Source organism: Bombina bombina, chromosome 2, assembly GCF_027579735.1.
Source record: "Bombina bombina isolate aBomBom1 chromosome 2, aBomBom1.pri, whole genome shotgun sequence".
NCBI classification, from domain to species: Eukaryota; Metazoa; Chordata; class Amphibia; order Anura; family Bombinatoridae; genus Bombina; species Bombina bombina.
In genome coordinates this window covers 523310958-523331802 of record NC_069500.1, presented here as the reverse complement: position 1 = coordinate 523331802, position 20845 = coordinate 523310958, and the positions used below count along the sequence as shown (strand labels likewise).

Here is a 20845-nt window from a genome sequence, read left to right as displayed (position 1 = left end):
CCACAAAACATCGTCTGGGTGTGAAGAGCCTCTTAGCTTAGCCTCTAGGTCAATCCAAATAATCTCCCTAGATGTGTGTCCCATTAGTGTTGTCTGGGCTAACCTCGCTGCTCTGTAATAATCTATAATGTTGGGCGCACCCACTCCACCCAATTGTCTATGTCTCATAATGAGTGTGGATATTATCCGCGCCGTTTTGTTCCCCCTAATATATGCTATTATGTCTTTTTGTAGTGTCTTTAGGTCTTTGAGTGGAACTTGGATGGGGAGAGTCCTAAAGAGGTATAGTATCTGGGGTAGGATGGTCATTTTGACAGACGCTAGTCTGCCTAACCACGAGAAGTTATATGTTTTCCATTTATGTAGTTTTTTCTTTATCTCTTTGTAAAGGGGTTCATAATTATGTTTGTATAGCTGGTCAATACGAGATGTTAGGTGTATTCCCAAATATTTGAGCGAATGGGCAACCCATCTGATTTGGAAGTTAATTTCAATGTTTTTTTTTGGTATGTTGTGGTAATCCTAGGGACATTGCTTCGCATTTATCCAAGTTAATTTTGTATCCTGAAATTTGAGAGAACTGGTCTAGGAGAGTGTATAAATTGGTTAGTGAGGTGAGGGGCTTGGACAATGTCAGAAGAATGTCATCTGCAAAAAGTGTTGATTTGTATTCTTGGTTTTTAATTTTAACTCCTGAAATATCTGGATCTAATCTGAGTTTTGCCGCCAGAGGCTCTATGCAGAGCGCGAAAAGAAGAGGGGAAAGTGGGCATCCCTGTCTCGTGCCGTTTAATATGGGGAAGATCTTAGACTTGTAACCTGAGATTGACACTTGGGCTGTTGGGTTTGAATAGATAGCATTTATAGCCGTAATAAAGGCCCCCCTGAATCCCATCTGATGTAGTACCGCCGACATGTATCTCCAATCTACTCTATCGAATGCCTTCTCTGCATCCAGCGAGAGGAGCAGAGAAGGCATCCCGGAGTCTCCCACATAATCTATGATATTTAAGAGCCGTCGTACATTGTCTGGAGCTTCCCTATCTGATACAAAGCCCACTTGATCTGGGTGAACTAGTTTTGGCAGAATATGTTTTAGTCTATTAGCTAAAATTTTTGTGAAAATTTTCATATCTTGATTAATAAGCGAGATGGGGCGATAATTCGCGCATAAGTTGTGGTTTTTGCCGGGTTTGGGAATTACTACTATTTTGGCTTGTAACATATCTTTTGGGATAGTGTGCCCCTCTAGTATGAAATTGCAAAAATCTGTGAGATGTGGGACTAGTATTTCTTTGAATGATTTATAGTATTCCCCCACAAATCCATCAGGTCCTGCTGCTTTTCCTGTCTTAAGGTCCTTAATGACCTTCAGGACTTCTGCCCTGGAAATTGGTGTGTTTAGTTTGTCTAGGTCTTCTGTTGTAATTGTGTGTAAATTGGCTTCTTTTAGAAATTGCTTTGTTTGGGATTCTGTGGTGCTTGTGTAAGTGACCTTATTACCGTCGTATAACTTCCCATAAAAGTCCGCAAATGTATCCGCGATAAGTTGAGGGTTTGAAACTGAAGTGCCATTTGCCGCTAATATGGAAGGGATAATAGATGCTTTGCATCGGTCTCTAAGTTTATTCGCCAAAAATTTGTCTGGTTTGTCTTTGTAGATATAGTATTGTGTATTTAGTTTCTGTATAGCTCTGATAGACTGAGTGTTTAACATGTTGGCTAAAGCGTCTCTTTTAACTGTTAGGGTGGTTAAAATGTCTTTTCTTTTTGTAGTCTTATGGAGTTTCTCTAAGTCGAAAATTTCTGTGTGTAGTTGTGATATTTGAGCTCTGTATTGTTTGTTGTTAGTGGATTTGTCCTGGATGAATAATCCTCGCATGTAGGTTTTATGTGCTGCCCAAGGAGATAGAGGGTTCAGTGTAGTTCCCTTATTAAGTTCCCAAAAATCAGTCTGTGATTTAATGTATTTATCTTTGTGTGTGGGGTTTTTTAAATGTGTCGGATCATAAGTCCAGGATCTCGCTCTTTGTGTATCTACAAATCCCTCTAGATATAAGGACAAAACAGAATGGTCTGACCACACACATGGCTGGATTTTTGAAGTTTGTAGAAGTGGTTGTAAGACTTGGCTAATGTAGATGTAATCCAGTCTTGTGTATTGTTTATGGGCTGCTGAATAAAAAGTAGTGTCTGTTGTGTTTCCATATAATGTGAACCAAGAGTCAAATAGAGCATGTGGTGTTAGGTGTTCTTGAATGGAGCTTACGATTCTGTTGTGTCTGATTTGTTTAGCTGTGAGTTTGGTTTTGGATTCTTTAAATTTGGTCATCGTGATATTGAAATCACCTGCCAATATAATTTTATAGTGGGACCAGTTGGTGAGTAAACTGGAGATGTGGGTAAAAAACGAGTGCTGATTGTCGTTGGGGGCGTAAACATTGCATAAAATAACGTGGGATTCTCCAAAGTGACCCCTGACTATAAGATACCTTCCCTCTCTATCTGCAATAGTGGATTCATGTTTAAATGGTAAATCAGCGTGGATAAGGATGGAGACCCCTCTTTTCTTAGAGTTAGTCGTTGCGTGGAAGTGTTGTGTGAATTTTCTGGTCCAAAATTTCGGGATTATGTCATTAGTAAAGTGGGTTTCTTGAAGGAATAAGATGTTGGCTCCTAAAAGACTGTACTGGGACATAGCTGTACGTCTCTTAACATTAGTATTTAAGCCTCTCACGTTGTGAGATATGAGGTGAATTTTTGGTATCATCTAGTTCGTAAAATGTAAAGTGTTTTCTGATATGGTGCAGGTAACCAAGTGTTTAATACATACGACCCAAAGGAGGTGGTAGGTTCAGACCTGGAAGCGATAGAAAGTTGTGCTGACCCAGAGGGGGTGACCTTCCTGGCATCTTTAGGGGAAGAATTAAAAAACGTTAGAAGAGAGATAGAAATGAAACATAAACATGAAGAACAAAGTGTAACATAACAACTGTTAAACCTAACTTGTGGGTATGCATACATTATTACTACTAACAAGTAGGGATAGGGGAGAGGAGCTGGACCTTGAGATGAGTTAATAAAAAGTTAGCTAATGTGTCAGCTTTTAGAAATTTCGACTAACATAACTAATCATATTTTCTAACTGAGAAACAACATATCATAATACTTTTCTCCTCCTTCGTTTTGTACAAAGGAGGGTTTTAAGGTAGTTCATACAAAAGGATATAGTAGCCAAAGTTCCCTTGTCAGGGACCTTGGTCAGAAAGTACTCGGGGGGATTGGGGCTCTGCTTGGAGGGTCCAAGCGGTATTTTTGTGAATGTTCTGCATCCCCCCGGTGAAAGAACAATATAAATGGGTCAGGCAACCTTGATAATATATCATTTTTTGGTTCTTTTGCGGTTTACTTGTGTCCATTTTATGTGGTTAGAGGTGTTCGGCAGAGGTTGAGGAATGTCCTCCATTGGTATGTTCGGGACTTCCAGTCCTAGTAATTTGCAGGTAGGGGGAATATCTTCTACATCGTGAACTGTAAAGGTTTTGTTGTCCCTGAGAATGTGAAGGGCGAAGGGGAAGCCCCATCTATATTTAATTTGGTTTTTGCGTAGAAGAGTTGTTAAGGGGCGCAGAGAGCTTCTTCTTTGGAGGGTTCTAATGCTGAGATCTTGGAAGAACTGTATAACACTTCCCTGAAATTTATAGGTAGGTTTGCTTCTGGAAGCTTGAAGGATTTTCTCCTTATCTTGAAAAAATGAGAATTTTACTATAATGTCTCTAGGAGGCGCCTCCTCCCTGGGTTTTGCTCTTAACGCTCTATGGGCTCTTTCAATCGCAAACTCAGTTTCTTCTGATTCTCCCGTGATATTTCTGAATAAGTGTTTCAGGTATGTGTTTAGATCAGGATTAGTGATTGATTGTGGGACCCCCTTCAGCCTGATGTTACTTCTGCGTGATCTATTTTCTAGGTCATCGACCTTGTCTTGCAATTCGTTGATGGTCTGGTTTTGTGACTGTAGGGTGTGAGAGGTAGTTTCCATTTCTTCTGTTACTGTGTCTCTATGTTCTTCTAAGGCTTCTAGTCTACCTCCCATGTCTGCTATGTCTGCTCTGATATCTGTTAGGCTGGATGTGACTGCTGAGTGCATTGTGTCTATCTTTTCCCACAATTTTTCGAAATTTGCTGCGATGTCTTGTTTTGAGACTAGGTCTTTGAGGTCTGCTTTTGTTACTGGGTGGGTCTCACTGTGTGGTGTAGAATCTAATTCAGTGTCTGAGTTTCCCTCCATCTCCTCTGTCACTGTTTCTGTCAGTTTACTGTGGCGTGAAGGTTTGAAGAAGGTGCTCACAGTGGAGGATTTATTTATCTTTTCTCCTTTAGTAGATTTTTTGGCTGACATATTAGTTGTTTATTATTAGAGATGAGAGTGTAGTGTGGTGGAGGGTGAGCCAATATCTTTAAGAGACTCTCCAATATGGTAGTATAGTCCTTTGAAATAAAGAAACCTTGCTGTATAAGAGAAAGTTGCCTCGGGTGAGAGGAAATGTTATAATATCTTTTAGAGCTGTTGTCTTCCTGATAGAAAATGACTCTAGGTGACTAAGAGTGATGGATTCAGTTGGTTGTCTTGAGATAGCCACTAAAAGTTATGCCCCGTTAAATGAATTGTTTGATGCCACGTGTGTGTGGATAACAGGGGTTATGTTGCAGGTTTTAGGGTATGCCGTGCACTTCAAATTGCCGAATATGTTAACAGACTCTTGTATTCCTTATATATTTTTAAATTGGGTATGCCTGATTGATCATTAGATGCCTCACATCTTCCGTTTGGGGTCAGTTATACTTTAAAGTTATTGTGAGTCCTTTGGCTCAAATTTAATTGCTTTTGCCTGAGATGTCTCTCTTATTTTGCCCCCAAGCATAGTCCGGCTAAGACTGCCTGTATTACTTGTAAGATTTATCGCCTTATAGTTTGGGGGTGTTGGGGCGGCTGACAGCGGCAAAGTCCGGCATCTATCTTCATCGGTTACTAACCGTTATGTGTTGCGTGGATCGGCATTCACTAGGCCCATGTGTGCAGGTGATGGAGGTTGCTTACCCATGTGGTGTATCTGGATCGGAGCGGTCAACGCCGCTTAACTTATAAAAAGTTTGTGTTGTTGCCCATCTGCTTACTGTATTATGGCTCTAGTCGCTGTTGCTTGAGTGCTGGGTTCCGGAGTTTTGTCCGTCTGTTGCTTGTCACGCCATTAATGCTGCAGGGATTACTTTAGTTTCGGCGCGAAGCCGCCGCTTGCAAAGTTGGTAATTTTCCCAGCTGCTCCAACCGCACGCTGTCTCTCTTCAGATTGTGTTCCCGGCGTTCAGAGACCTCACCCAGTGCATAAATATTAAATATTCTTTTTTTTATAAGCTGAAATGCTGACTTTGTTAGGGATTCCAGCTCAGAGCTCAGAGCTCACACGTCCATCTTTGAGCTCAGTCAAACTCCCTGGATGTACCTTTTAAAGAGGAACTTAGGAAAGATATCATCTCCTACACCCAAATAAATTATAATAAACAGGTCCGAGATGACACACTCTGGGGTGCGGCTAACGCCACTTTCAGAGGTCTTTCATAAAGAGACAAGCTTACTTAAAAAACTTTCAGGGCTATCCCTTTCCTGTTCCCATATTGAACTCCGGCGACTGGAGATTATTAATAGATCCACACCCTTAGATACCATCACAGCACAAATTAAAGAGCTTAGAAACCACATAGGCCAACTAGAACTAAAACCCACCCAAACTAACCTCCTTAAACTAAAACAGCTTTTCTACTGCAAAAGTAATAAAGCAGACTCTCTCTTAGCTAATAAACTTAAAAGTAGGACAAGCACATCTAGAATCCATCACATTCAATTCGGGAATCAGACCTACAGACTACCCTCACAGATAGGATCGTGCTTCGAGAAATTCTACTCAAGATTATACAATTTAGAAAGGACATTAGATCATTCACTAGCCACTATCCCAGAAATTCATAAGTTTCTAGACCATCTGAAACTCCCGACTCTTTTAGATGAGCATTGCGAAGCCCTTACAGCCCCTTTTACAATAAAAGATATTAAAAATGTTATCAAACATCTGAAAACCTTTAAAGCCCTTGGCCCAGACAGATATTCAGCAAACTACTATAAAACCTATATTAATGAATTTGCACCTTTACTCTTAAAATTCTTTAACCAGGCCAAGGAGGAAGGAAAGTTCGCCAGGGAGTTCCTAGAAGCCACAATAATAACTATCCCAAAACCCCAAAAAGGAAATTTATGCTTACCTGATAAATTGATTTCTTCTACGATACGACGAGTCCACGGATTTCATCCTTACTTGTGGGATATTATCCTCCTGCTAACAGGAAGTGGCAAAGAGCACCACAGCAGAGCTGTATATATAGCTCCTCCCTTCCCTCCACCCCCAGTCATTCGACTGAAGGTTTTAGGAAGAGAAAGGAAAAGCTAAAAGGTGCAGAGGTGACTGAAGTTGTAAAAAATAAAATATAATCTGTCTTAAAATGACAGGGAGGGCCGTGGACTTGTCGTATCGTAGAAGAAATCAATTTATCAGGCAAGCATAAATTTCCTTTTCTTCTACAAGATACGACGAGTCCACGGATTTCATCCTTACTTGTGGGATACAATACCAAAGCTACAGGACACAGATGAAAGGGAGGGACAAGACAGAGACCTAAACGGAAGGCACCACTGCTTGAAGAACTTTTCTCCCAAAAACAGCCTCAGAAGAAGCAAAAGTATCAAATTTGGAAAATTTGGAAAAAGTATGAAGGGACGACCAAGTCACAGCCTTACAAATCTGTTCAACAGAAGCATAGTTTTTAAAGGCCCATGTGGAAGCCACAGCCCTAGTAGAATGAGCCATAATTCTTTCAGGAGGCTGCTGTCCAGCAGTCTCATATGCCAGGCGGATGATACTCCTCAGCCAAAAAGAAAGAGAGGTAGCTGTAGCTTTCTGACCCCTACGCTTTCCAGAATAAACAATGAATAATGAAGATGATTGACGGAAATCCTTAGTCGCCTGTAAGTAAAACTTCAAGGCACTGACCACGTCCAGGTTATGTAATAGACGCTCCTTCTTAAAAGAAGGATTAGGACACAAGGAAGGAACAACAATTTCCTGATTAATATTCTTGTTTGAAACAACTTTCGGAAGAAATCCAGGTTTGGTACGTAAAACCACCTTATCAGAATGAAATATAAAATAAGGCGAATCACATTGTAACGCTGAAAGCTCAGAAACTCTTCGAGCACAAGAAATAGCAACTAAAAACAAAACTTTCCAAGATAATTTAATATCTATGGAATGCATGGGTTCAAACGGGACCCCTTGAAGAATTCGCAAAACTAAATTCAAACTCCAGGGAGGAGTAATTGGTCTAAATACAGTTAGAGCCTAACAAAAAGGACTGAACATCTGGCACATCTGCCAAACGTTTGTGAAGCAAAATTGACAAAGCAGAAATTTGTCCCTTTAAAGAACTTGCTGATCACCCTTTCTCCAATCCTTCTTGGAGAAAAGACAGAATCCTGGGAATCCTAACTTTACTCCACGAGTAACCCTTGGATTCACACCAATAAAGATATTTACGCCATATCTTATGATAGATTTTTCTAGTGACAGGCTTTTGAGCCTGTATCAAAGAATCGATGACCGAATCAGAGAATCCTCGCTTAGATAAAATTAAGCATTCAATCTCCAAGCAGTCAGCTGCAGAGAATGTAGATTTGGATGCAGGAAAGGACCTTGAATGAGCAGGTCCTGTCTCAAAGGAAGTTTCCATGGTGGCAGAGAGGACATGTCCACTAGATCCGCATACCAAGTCCTGCATGGCCACGCAGGCGCTATTAGGATTACTGAAGCTCTCTCCTGTTTGATCCGAGCAATCATGCGTGGAAGGAGAGGAAAATGGTGGAAACACATAAGTTAGGCTGAACGACCAAGGTACTGCCAAGGCATCTATCAGTTTGACCTGAGGATCCCTCGACCTGGATCCGTAACGTGGAAGCTTGGCATTCTGACGAGATGCCATCAGGTCTAATTCCGGTCTGCCCCATTGACGAGTCAATGAGGCAAACACCTCTGGGTGGAGTTCCCACTCCCCCGGATGAAAAGTCTGATGACTTAGAAAATCCGCTTCCCAGTTCTCTACTCCTGGGATTTAGATCGCTGATAGATAGCAAGAGTGGGCCTCCCTCCATCGGATTATCTTTGATACTTCTATCATCGCTAAGGAACTCCTTGTTCCCCCCTGATGATTGATATACGCCACAGTCGTGATATTGTCCGACTGGAATCTGATGAATTTGGCCGAAGCCAACTGAGGCCACACCTGAAGCGCATTGAATATGGCTCTCAGTTCCAGGATATTGATTGGAAGTAGAGACTCCACCTGAGTCCAAACACGCTGAGTCTTCAGGGAATTCCAGACTGCACCCCAACCCAGTAGGCTGGCGTCCATTGTCACAATCACCCACGAGGGTCTGCGGAAACAAGTCCCCTGGGACAGATGATCTGGCGACAACCACCAAAGAAGAGAGTCTCTGGTCTCTTGATCCAGATTTATCTGAGGAGATAAATTCGCATAGTCCCCATTCCACTGTCCGAGCATGCACAGCTGCAGTGGTCTGAGATGAAAGCGAGCAAACGGAATGATGCCCATTGCCGCTACCATTAATCCAATTACCTCCATACACTGAGCCACTGATGGTCGAGGAATGGACTGAAGTGCTCGGCAAGTATTTAGAATCTTTGATTTTCTGACCTCTGTCAGAAATATTTTCATGTCTACTAGTGAACTCTTTTCTATGTTCACCTTCCAGCCGTGAGTTCTCAGAAAAGACAACACTATGTCCGTGTGAGATTTTGCCAGCTGATAAGTTGACGCCTGGATCAGAATATCGTCCAGATAAGGCACCACTGCTATGCCCCGCGGTCTGATAACCACCAGAAGGGACCCTAGAACCTTTGTGAAGATCCTGGGTGCCGTGGCCAACCCGAAAGGAAGAGCCACGAACTGATAATGTTTGACCAGAAAGGCAAACCTTAGGAACTGATGATGATGATCCTTGTGAATAGGAATATGAAGGTATGCATCCTCAAATCCACGGTAGTCATATATTGACCCTCCTGGATCATAGGTAATATTTTTCGTATAGTCTCCATCTTGAATGATGGAACTCCGAGAAACTTGTTTAGACACTTGAGATCTAAAATGGGTCTCAAAGTTCCCTCTTTTTTGGGAACCATGAAAAGATTTGAGTAAAACCCCTGCTCGAGTTCCAGTTCTGGAACGGGACAAATTACTCCCATGGTAGAGAGGTCTTTTACACAGCGTAAGAACGCCTCTCTTTTTATCTGGTCTACAGACTATCGTGAAAGATGAAACCTCCCTCTTGGGGGAAAATCCTTGAATTCTAGTTGATACCCGTGGGTCACGATTTCCAGTGCCCAGGGGTCCTGAACATCTCTTGCCCAAGCCTGAGCAAAGAAAGAAAGTCTGCCCCCTACTAGATCCGGTCCAGGATCGGGGGCCACCCCTTCATGCTGTCTTTGTAGCATCAGCGTGCTTCTTGGATTGTTTACCTTTATTCCAAGCCTGGTTGGGTCTCCAGACTGACTTGGATTGAACAAAATTCCCTTCCTGCTTCGTAGAGGAAGAGGAAGCAGAGGGTCCTCCTTTAAAGTTTCGAAAGGAACGAAAATTATTTTGTTTACCCCTCATCTTAATCGACTTATCCTGAGGTAGGGCATGGCCTTTACCTCCAGTAATGTCAGAAATAATTTCCTTCAAATCAGGTCTGAATAGGGTCTTACCCTTAAAAGGAATAGCTAAAAGCTTAGATTTTGATGACACATCAGCAGACCAAGATTTGAGCCATAACGCTCTACGCGCTAAAATCGCAAATCCTGCATTTTTCGACGCTAATTTAGCAATCTGAAAAGCGGCATCTGTAATAAAAGAATTAGCTAGCTTGAGAACCTTAATTCTATCCAAAATGTCATCTAATGGATTCTCAACCTTCAGAGACTCTTCTAGAGCATCAAACCAAAAAGCTGCTGCAGTTGCAACTGGAACAATGCAAGCAGTAGGTTGTAAAAGAAAACCCTGATGAATAATTTCTTTAGAAGACCCTCTAACGTTTTATCCATAGGGTCTTTGAAAGCACAACTGTCCTTAATAGGTATAGTTGTATGCTTAGCCAGGGTAGATATAGCTCCCTCCACCTTAGCGACTGTTTGCCGAATGGTGTCTGATATGGGAAACATTTTCTTAAAATTAGGAGGGGGAGAGAATGGTATGCCTGGTCTATCCCATTCCTTTTTTACAATTTCCGAAATTCTTTTAGGAACCGGAAAAACATCAGTGTAAGTAGGTACCTCTAAATATTTGTCCATCTTACACAATTTCTCTGGTGGTATCACAATAGGGTCACAATCATCCAGAGTCGCTTAAACCTACCGAAGTAACAAGCGGAGGTGTTCAAGCTTAAATTTAAAGGACATGATGTCCAAATCTGTCTGAGGTAACACATTTCCTGAGTCTGAAAGTTCTCCCTCAGACAGCAATTCCCTGACCCCCAACTCAGAGCACTGTGAGGGTACATCGGAAATAGCCAATAAAGCATCAGAGGATTCAGTATTCACATTAATCCCTGACCTACTGCGTTTACCCTGTAAGGGTAGTTGACATAACTGCATCCATCTCCTGCAGAGTAAAAGCGATGCACTAGAGGTACTTGGCGTCACTTGTGTGGGTGTTAAAGGTTGCGACACTTGGGGAGAATTGGATGGCATATCCTGGTTCTCTTCAGATTGAGTATCATCATTAGGCACACTTTCTTGACCTAAAATATGATTTTTACAATGTAAGGCCCTTTCAGTACAAGATGTACACAATGTAAGAGGGGGTTCCACAATGGCTTCTAAACACATAGAACAATGAGATTCCTCAATGTCAGACATGTTGAACTGACTAGTAATAACCACAATAGTCGGTAAACACTTTATTTATTGATTTACTATTTAAAATTAACTACACCTAATCAATGGCTCCAAAAATTATTGCACACCCCAAGAGTAAAGGAAGAATTAACCTCTACAAGGCATTTATAGTCACAAATATGTTAAATCTGAAAAATATAACCCCTGCACCTCGCCACAGCTCTGCTATGGCGCCTACCTGCCCCCAGGGTACTTCAAAATGACTTGACAAAGATCCGGATAATAGAACACCAGTCTAGGCTCAACCGGAGCTAATGCCTGCTGCCTTCTCAGCCAGAGTGAAGTGCACGTCTGAGTGCGCGAAAATAAGCCCCACCCATCATGTCCGATGATCGTATAGGCCTGAACAACCGCATGGTGAAGCGGTTTAGAGTATAAGCCATGTGGATATAATTTACCCCTAAATACACTCAAAATACGGCCAAACTGTTTATATGCAAAACCTGTATTTTCCAATAAAAACCGTTAAGCATATTCCTGCCTCTCTCCCAGTGTCTCTTTATAATGCTGTTAAGCCCATTATAATGCTTGGCCCAATATGTCAATAAAATAAGTTAAGCATAGATTTCTCAGTAATACCCCTTTGTTTTACAGGTCTACTGCTTACCCCTTCCCTTGCAGGGAAATAAATGTCAGCCAGTTCTGATATACCAAGTCTCCTCAGAAATAAAGGGCTGCACATACCTCAATGCTGCTTGTAGCATGAAACCATTCTCCACACTGAAGATGTCTCTTGTATTACCTTCAGAAGCTCTGTGGGATCCAACATGGATCTTAGTTACATCTGCTAAGATCATCAACCTCAGGGCAGAAATCTTCTTCCATATCCCCCTGAGGAAAATAGTACTCACCGGTACCATTTAAAATAAAAAAACTTCTTGATTGTAGAAACTAAAACTAACACCTCACTTTACCTCTTCCTAGTATAACACAGGCAAAGAGAATGACTGGGGGTGGAGGGAAGGGAGGAGCTATATATACAGCTCTGCTGTGGTGCTCTTTGCCACTTCCTGTTAGCAGGAGGATAATATCCCACAAGTAAGGATGAAATCCGTGGACTCATTGTATCTTGTAGAAGAAAAGACCCATCCCTTTCCTCTAGTTATAGGCCAATATCATTGATCAATTTGGATGTCAAAATCTATGCCAAATTACTAGCTAACCGTATATCTTTATTGCTCCCCCACCTTATTGACCTGGACCAAGTAGGCTTCATACCTAACCGTGAAGGACCTGATAATACCAGGCGCTTGCTTGACATCTGTACTGAATCTGCCAGATTGAATAGGCCATTCTCTGTCATATCTCTTGATGCAGAGAAAGCTTTCGATCGCGTTCGATGGAGTTATTTGTGGGAGGTTCTTGGGGCCTTCGGCTTCCCGGAAAACACCTTAAAAGCTATTCAAGCACTATACTCTACCCCCACAGCAACGGTTAAAGGATTAGGATTCCACTCACTCCCCTTCTTGATTTCTAATGGCACTAGACAGGGATGTCCCCTTTCGCCGTTGCTATTTGCCCTGGCGATTGAACCCCTTGCGGAACAAATTAGGTCAGATAAAAGGATAGATGGAGTTACTTTGCATGGCACAAATCACAAGATAGCACTATTTGCCAATGACGTTACAATCTTCTCTTCGAATCCATTATCCTTATTCCCCAGACTAAAGGAAGACCTTGAAACTTTTGGTCACATGTCCCTTTATAAATTAAATTTAGACAAAACAGAAATCTTCACATGGGGTCTACCCTAGGATGAAATAGAAATTCTCAGGTCTCAATATAATGTTAATTGCACAGACAACTTTATCTCACATCTAGGAGTTAAAATATCAACTAAAATACCACAGATGATAAAAGATAACTATTTACCTCTGCTATCTGAATTACATACACTGAAAGACAGGTGGGATTACACTTACATCTCATGGATAGGTAGGCTAACAGTCCTCAAAATGTCATTCTTACCAAAAATTACATACCTTTTTAGGTATCTCCCAATGAGAGTCCCTAGCCACCTACTACATCAGTTCCAGAGTGAGTTCACAAAATATATTTGGCAACATAAAAACCCCAAGAATGGCACAAAAAATTCTGCAGAGCCCCCTACATCGGGGGTGGGGTGGGGTGATAGCCTCCCCCTCTATCTTTCGCTACTACGAAGGAGCAATGCTAACACATATTGCACAATGGGGGGGCAACACAATCACTTAGCAAATGGAAAGTCATAGAACAAGCATCGCTTTCACGCCATATAAACCTACCAGACTTAATCTGGATCCCCCCATGTATGCCGAACCCAACATATCACAAATCCTGTCATACAGGAATGTCTCGCGATGTGGGACAAGATTAGACACTACCCTCATATTGCCCCACATCCCTCACCGATCACATCTCTTACTGGCCTTCTTCTAGGTCTACCCGACTCTCACCCACAGAGATGGTTGCAAATAGGAGTACAGGCGGTTTCCGACCTATGGTCCTCCACCTCAACCCCTCGCTTTCTCACACTAGAAGAACTGAACACCGACACATTATTACCTCAATTTATGAAATTTGAATATACCAGACTGAGGAGGTTTATGACTAGTTGAGGTTTCAAGCCCGAATCGAACCGCCCCCGCACATTATGGGAAACCATTTGGAAACAGGGTAATAGGCTATGCAGACCTCTATCTTTACATTACTCTCTAATAGGTAACTCGGACAGTGAACATAAACTACCTCATCTACTAAAATGGGAATCATATTTAAACTCCACTATCTCCCCGCAAATATGGCAAGACACCATCACCAGAAAGGCTTTACACTGTGTCACGCTTTTTGAAACACTTTATAAGCTGTTAACACACTGGTACTATATACCTACAAGACTTAATAAAATGTATGAAACTACTTCATCCCTATGCTGGCGTAATTGTGGGCGAACAGGAGACACGTTGCACATATGGTGGGACTGCCCTAAATTGATCCCTTTATGGAGCACTTGTTTCCGGGCTTTATCTGACATAGGCATTACATTACCTAAATCTCCATCCAATGCTCTTCTTCACATTGGCTTACATACTCTGCCCAAACACCAGGCTTACCTATGTGTATACCTCTTAACGGCCACCAAAACAGCAATAGCCAAAGCCTGGAAATGTACTACCCCTCCAAGTTGGCCCATGATAATAAATACAATGGCATACATATCCACAATGGAGAAAAATATAGTCTACACTATTAACAAAGCGGATCTCTCTGAACTTATTTGGGCAGACTGGGGCTTACGATATAACACTACCTGGACACCTAATGTCAAGATTCAACCTTAACGGTCGACTTTAACCTGACCTCAAACATCGATCATGAGATTGATTTTTCTTTCACCCTCTCTTCCCCCACCCCACTCCCTCCTATTTCCTTCCCATTCCTTTTCATACCCACTTCCAAATACTATCAGCTATTATAGTAGTATATGATGGAGATGATATTGTATACGTCTTTGAATGTTCATATTCTTATGTCTTTAGGGGCCTGTGCACCCCATATGTTTTTGTTGATACTGATTTTTTTTATATCAGATTACTATATTTGCACTAATAAAAGTTTTTGAAACTCAATAAAAAAGAAGAAGAAATAAACAGCAACCAATCAGCATCAGCAGTACTGAGGTCATGAACTCTTTTACTGATCTCATGAGATTTCATAGTAAACTTCCTTAAACTGAATAGGGAAATAAAATGAGTGTTCACGAAGCTCACTCCTTCGGCTGTCCCGGGACAAACATACTGATTTGCTGCTTAAAGTCCTTTGCAATGGGGTTTGAATACTTAGGACATTTTGAGGTAAAATATCTTCCTTTTTTACATAGAGATGTTCAGGTGATATTTTCTAGTCAGCTTCTTACAGCTATGCTGCATCATTTTCTAGTGTTTCAACATTTAAGTATCATGGCCCTTTAACTAATTTTTCTGTTTTTAATATTTGTGTTTGTCTCTTTAACTTTTTACAGTTTCATTTTGATGGCTCAAGGTTCAGTTATGAGTATCTTCCCCCGAGCAATGAGATGATTGATGCTGTAAACAATATGAGGTGCGGACTAATTCTTGTGTTAAACTGATCTTCCCATGCTGGGTGAAGTATTCTAGCAGTACTTTGGAACAGAATAAACACAATTTCATTAAGAAAATTAAATTATTATTATTATTTTAATCATGCAGGTGTCCAGATGAATTAACACGATGGGCGCGACAGTATCTCAGCAACCTAGAGCCTTACAACATAGTTCCAGTGAAGAGAAAGAAACTGGAATGAGTTTTGAGAATGACAGTGAGGACTGTTTTGGCTTGCGGTAGGCAGGCAAACTCATATAAATGGCAGGAATAGTATTATTGGTGAATGTTTAGTGCAGATTATTTATTTACATTACTTGTTTACATTAGCTATGGTACGTAGCCCCAAGAGGTTCGGATCAAGATATAACTTTTTAAAAGTGAGTCTTCTTCAGAATAATCAGGGCACTGGGTTTAATGCAAATGATTGTCTGGTGCTAGAAGCTGTGGTGCACATCCTGAAGATGAAAACTCACTGATCGCAGTTTACTCCAGCAAAGTGCAATTTATGCTAATAGAGTCTATGTTTACATAAAGTTGAGACATATGGGATTGTGCAATGAACACACACAGTTGCTGAGTTTTATTTATGAAAAAGATGAGGACTTTTCAGAGGATTCCATGTTGTTATGTAAACCAAGACCACCCTTCTTATCAGAGGTCAAAGCATCAAGCATGGTTTCTTGTGTTTTGTTGTCCTACCTTCTAAGTAGGCTTGAAAAAGCACACTAACTACTCCCAAATTCCAGGGTAGTGAGTAAGCCAAAACCTTTCAGTTTTGTTAACAAATCTAACCCATGTAAACATAAGACAGGTGAAATTTACACTTTCTTTTATACATTGGTATATTTTTTGATTGCACAATGCTGCACCTTCTTATTGTCTGATAGACATCTTGGGACTTTATTTGTTTTGGAGGAAGAAAGACGTTGCTGCAGCTGGATGGTGTTACATATATGGGAATTATAGAAAAGACAATTAGGAACTGTGTATTGCATTAAGGGGGGGGTCACTAATATGCCTTATCTTAAGGAGAGACACTTACTTTATAATTGCTCAGTAAAATAAGCTGATGATTTCTCTCCATGCTGGTGAGTTTTTGAGAATCGGGCCCTTAGTGCAAGGAATTATGGTCTATGATTACTGTCTTAGGACTGAAACCAGTCAGACCAGTGTTCATCACCCTTTTATCCCTAGCCTTTTTTTACACTTGATTTTTTATTATTTATTTGTATTTTTAAATGGATACTTAATGAAGATACAGTTGTGTGGACTTTTAAAGATATGTTCTCTGAGAAGCTTCAGATCATGTGCACGTGTATACATCTTAACAAGTGCATTTACATTTAAATAAATCTTATTTTCCTTGTCAGGCTTGTCACCAAAGAGTTGTTACTATCAACCAGTGCGTATGTGTACTGTAGTATCATTTGTGCACAAACATGCATTCCCTACTAATATTAGGAATTGTGGTTCAGTTCTATATAGATGGATAAGGAATATTGTGTCTTTGCTTATATAAGTGTGCCTGCAGACTTTTTTTCTCTCCCCAGCACCTTGTTTTCATTTGACTTAGTTTACAACTGGAATCAAAGCTCTTTACAGGCTAATTCTTTAAAGCTCTCTGGTCTGGTGAGATTCAATGTTGTGTTGTCAGTATTGCAAGGCCTCTCTGGGATTGCTTTAAATGCATTTTTTTACTTACAAACTGTACACCTCGTTACCAATATGGTTTATGTTAAGAAGAGATGCTTGCTTTACAATATAATGCTCAGTAAAATGAGCTAATTATTTCTCTCTTACCCTGAAAGTTTTTGAGAATCAGGCCCTTGGAGAGTGCGACTATCTGTAAATGTTTTCTAAGCTGCGCTAGGTATGGTGCTAAACTTTGAACCTCCAATGTTCCTATTACATTAACATTTATTTATCTATCTATCTAATTATACAACACTTAGGCAAGGCTATACATTTAAATTAAAATGTTTTTTTTTGCTACTAAATGATCAGGATCTCAGTACCCAAATTAGACTAAGGGAATGTGCAAGTTAATGGCATATAATTATGGTAACACTTCATTTTGGACCATATTCATTTACACAATGTTAAATCCCTATGGGGGGATTTTTGCATCCAAGTGAATTTAAAACCTTATTTTACTTCTTACTTGTCCCACTCTCAGGGAAATTGTATTCCCATCTTTTTCAAGTTTTTTTTACTTTATGAAATTGAAAAGATCAGTAAACAAATTATACAGACCCTACAGAAAATCATCAACATAGTAATTAGGAAGTAGATCAATTAGATTGTGTAGTGACACAAACCAGAAAGACTGTCAGACTCATCCTATAATATAAAAGGCCAAGTGTGTTTGTCCGAAGCTGTCATGCGCAGTAGAGACAGCACAAGGACAAACACACCTGGCCTTACCTGACATGCTGTTTGCGGAGATGGGCAAAAGTGGGCGTGGCCAGCGGGAGCGTGGGCATGACCGGGCATGGTCAGGGGCATGGTTGGGCGCGGTCGGTGTGAGAGAGAGGAGAGAGAGGGGAGAGAAATAGAGAGGGGGAGAGACAAAAAGAGATAGGAAAAAGCTAAAGAGAGGGGGAAGAGCAGCAGAGAGGAGAAAGAGCAGAAGAGAGGAGAAAGAGCAGAAGAGAGGGGGAGAGAGAGCAAAATAGAGGGGAAAGAGCAACAAAAAAGAGGGGAAAGAGCAACAAAAAAGAGGGGAAAGAGCAAAATAGAGGGAAGAGAGAGAAAAAGAGAGGGGGAGAGAGAGGGAAGAGAGAGAAAAAGAGAGGGGGAGAGAGAGAGCAAAAGAGAGGGGGAACGAGAGAGCAAAAGAAGAGAGGGGGAGAGAGGTGGAGAGGGAGCAAAAGAGAGGGGGGAGAGAGAGCAATAGAAAGGGGAAGAGAGAGAGCAAAAGAGAGGGATGGAGAGAGAGCAAAAGAGAGGAGAAATAGCAAAAGAGAGGGGGGAGAGAGCGCAAAAGAGAGGGAAAAGAGCAAAATAGAGGGAAGAGAGATAAAAAAAGGGGGAGAGTGAGCAAAAGAGAGGCGGGAGAGAGGGCAATAGAGAGGGGGGAGAGAGAGCAATACAGAGGGGGGAGAGAGAGCAATATAGAGAGGGGGAGAGAGAGTAAAAGAGAGGGGGAGAGAGAGAGCAAAAGAGACGGATGGAGAGAGAGAGAGCAAAAGAGAGGGGAGAGAGAGAGAGCAAAAGAGAGGGGAGAGAGACAGAACAAAAGGGGGGAAGAGAGAGCAAAAGAGAGGGGAAAGAGCAAAAGAGAGGGGAAAGAGCAAAATAGAGGGAAGAGAGAGAAAAAAAAGGGGGAGAGTGAGCAAAAAAGAGGGGGAGAGAGAGCAATAGAGAGGGGGAGAGAGAGTAAAAGAGAGGGGGAGAGAGAGAGCAAAAGAGACGGATGGAGAGAGAGAGCAAAAGAGAGGGGGGAGAGAGAGCAAAAGAGAGGGGGGAGAGAGACAGAGCAAAAAAGAGGAATGGAGCGAAAGAGCAAAAGAGAGACAGAGCAAAAGGGGGGGAGAGAGAGCAAAAGAGAGAGGGGAGAGAGACAGAGCAAAAGGGGGGGAGAGAGAGCAAAAGAGAGGGGGGAGAGAGACAGAGCAAAAAAGAGGAATGGAGCAAAAGAGCAAAAGAGAGGGATGGAGAGAGAGAACAAAAAAAGGGGAGAGAAACAGAGCAAAAGAGGGGGGAGAGCGCAAAAGAGAGGGAGAGAGAGAGAGCGCAAAAGAGAGGGGAGAGAGAAAGCGCAAAAGAGAGAGAGAATGCAAAAGAGAGGGGGGAGAGAGCGTAAAAGAGAGGGGGAGAGAGAACAAAAGAGGGGTGAGAAAAAGCGGGAGAGAGGGAGCAAAAGAGAGGGGGGAGAGAGAGAGCAAAAGAGAGGGGGAGAGAGTGCAAAAGAGAGGGGGGGAGAGAGCGTAAAAGAGAGGGGGATTCTGTTATATGTAAAGATGCTACAGAAACATTTCTGAGAAAATACAAAATCCTTAGAAGTGATGCCAAAAAGAGGAATATTGAATGCAAAGCATATTGGATTATTTGAATCATGCACACCTTACATTTGCAGTTACCTAACGCTAACATATGCCAAGAATCCATAAATGCAAACCTAATCCATTAGGCACACTCATTGTATCAAGGATCAGCAATGAAATAGTAACATTGTCTCAGTATGTCATTATTTTTCTTTCAACCTATTGTATGCACATTCGATTCATTTGTAAGTGACACTAAGCAAATACTACAATTAGAATTAAATATATCTCTAAATTATTGTAATGCATTGTACATAACTGTCACTAATACATTGGAGAAATTTAGCTTCCATAGCCTTATTTCTACATACATTAAACAAAAAAATAAAAAAATCCAAATATTGATTATTTTAGAGTTAAGAAGAAATGTCTTCTTCAAACTGGTACAGCTATTTGGACTAAATTTGCTCCTAAGTCTGGGAATCTATTTGTGGGATAATAGGAACATTAACCTTTATAAAAACATATATTAAAAATGTTGCTGCTTTATAAATTGTATTATAGTCCTGGGAAGGAGATGTATAAAAGGTTACATTTTTATGGAATATGTAAATGTTAATGCTATTCGTCTGAAATTCACTGAGAAACAAAAGATATCCCAGTTTTTAAACCTGTGAACCTCATCTCAAAAAGAATCAATTATCTCCAATTTATATTCCAAGCAATCAAACCAGTACTAATAAGTTAGTGGATGCAAAAATAAATAAATAAAAAACATAATTTATGTAGGATTTGTTACACATGGGATATACATTCCCACCAGGAGGAGGCAAAGTTTCCCAAACCTCAAAGCCTATAAATACCCCACCCACCTCACTCATATCTCAGTTTAACGTATAGCCAAGAAGTGAAGTGTAAAAAAGGAGTAAGAAAAAGCCATAAAAAAGGAACAGGAAAAAAGATGTGCTCTGTTAAAAACAACACATAATAGGGAGAGGACCTCGTGGACTCTTGCCGTCATGAAAAAAATTAATTTATCAGGTAAGTTCTTACATAAATTATGTTTTCTTTCATATAGGTGGCGAGAGTCCACAATCTGTTACACATGGGATATATTACCCAAGATCTGGAAGTCCACGAGTAACAAAATAAAAAAGGGAGGGATAAAATATAAACAGCTTTTTTTTCGCTGAAAAAGTAAAGTCTTTTAATAACTAAAAACCTCAAAAAAATTATAGGAAATAAAATTAAAGAGTGACTACTGCCTGAAGAACCTTTCTACCAAAAGCTGCTTCTGAAGAGGCAAAAACATAAAAATGGTAAAATTTGGTAAAAGTATGCAAAGAAGACCAAGTGGATGCTTTGCAGATTTGATCAACTGAAGCCTCATTCTTGAAAGCCCAAGATGTGGCAACTGATCTTGTAGAAAGAGCTGTAATTTTTTGAGGTGGAGTCTGACCCATTTCCAAATAAGCTTTGTGAATCAGAAGTTTTAACCAAGAGGCTAAGAAAAAAGCAGAAGCTTTCTGACCCTTTCCTGAACCAGAATAAATAACAAATAAACTGGAAATCTTTAGTGGCATCAACATAATATTTCAAGCTCTGACAACATCCAAAGAATGTAAAGTCTTTTCAGCATCATTCTTAGGATTAGAACATAAAGAAGGAACAACAATTTCCCTGTTAATGTTGTTATAAT

General features: G+C 40.8%; 1 protein-coding gene across 1 annotated transcript in view; it reads left to right on the top strand.

The window, feature by feature from the left end:
• LOC128649185 (uncharacterized) overlaps positions 1–16529 on the top strand; it is a 166540-nt gene extending 150011 nt beyond the window's left edge. The window contains exons 7-8 of the mRNA XM_053702300.1: positions 15058–15137; positions 15266–16529. Coding sequence (XP_053558275.1) covers positions 15058–15137; positions 15266–15359 — 174 coding nt within the window. The 3' untranslated portion in view covers positions 15360–16529. The remainder of the gene's footprint in view (positions 1–15057; positions 15138–15265) is intronic.
• The last annotated feature ends 4316 nt before the right edge of the window (positions 16530–20845 follow it).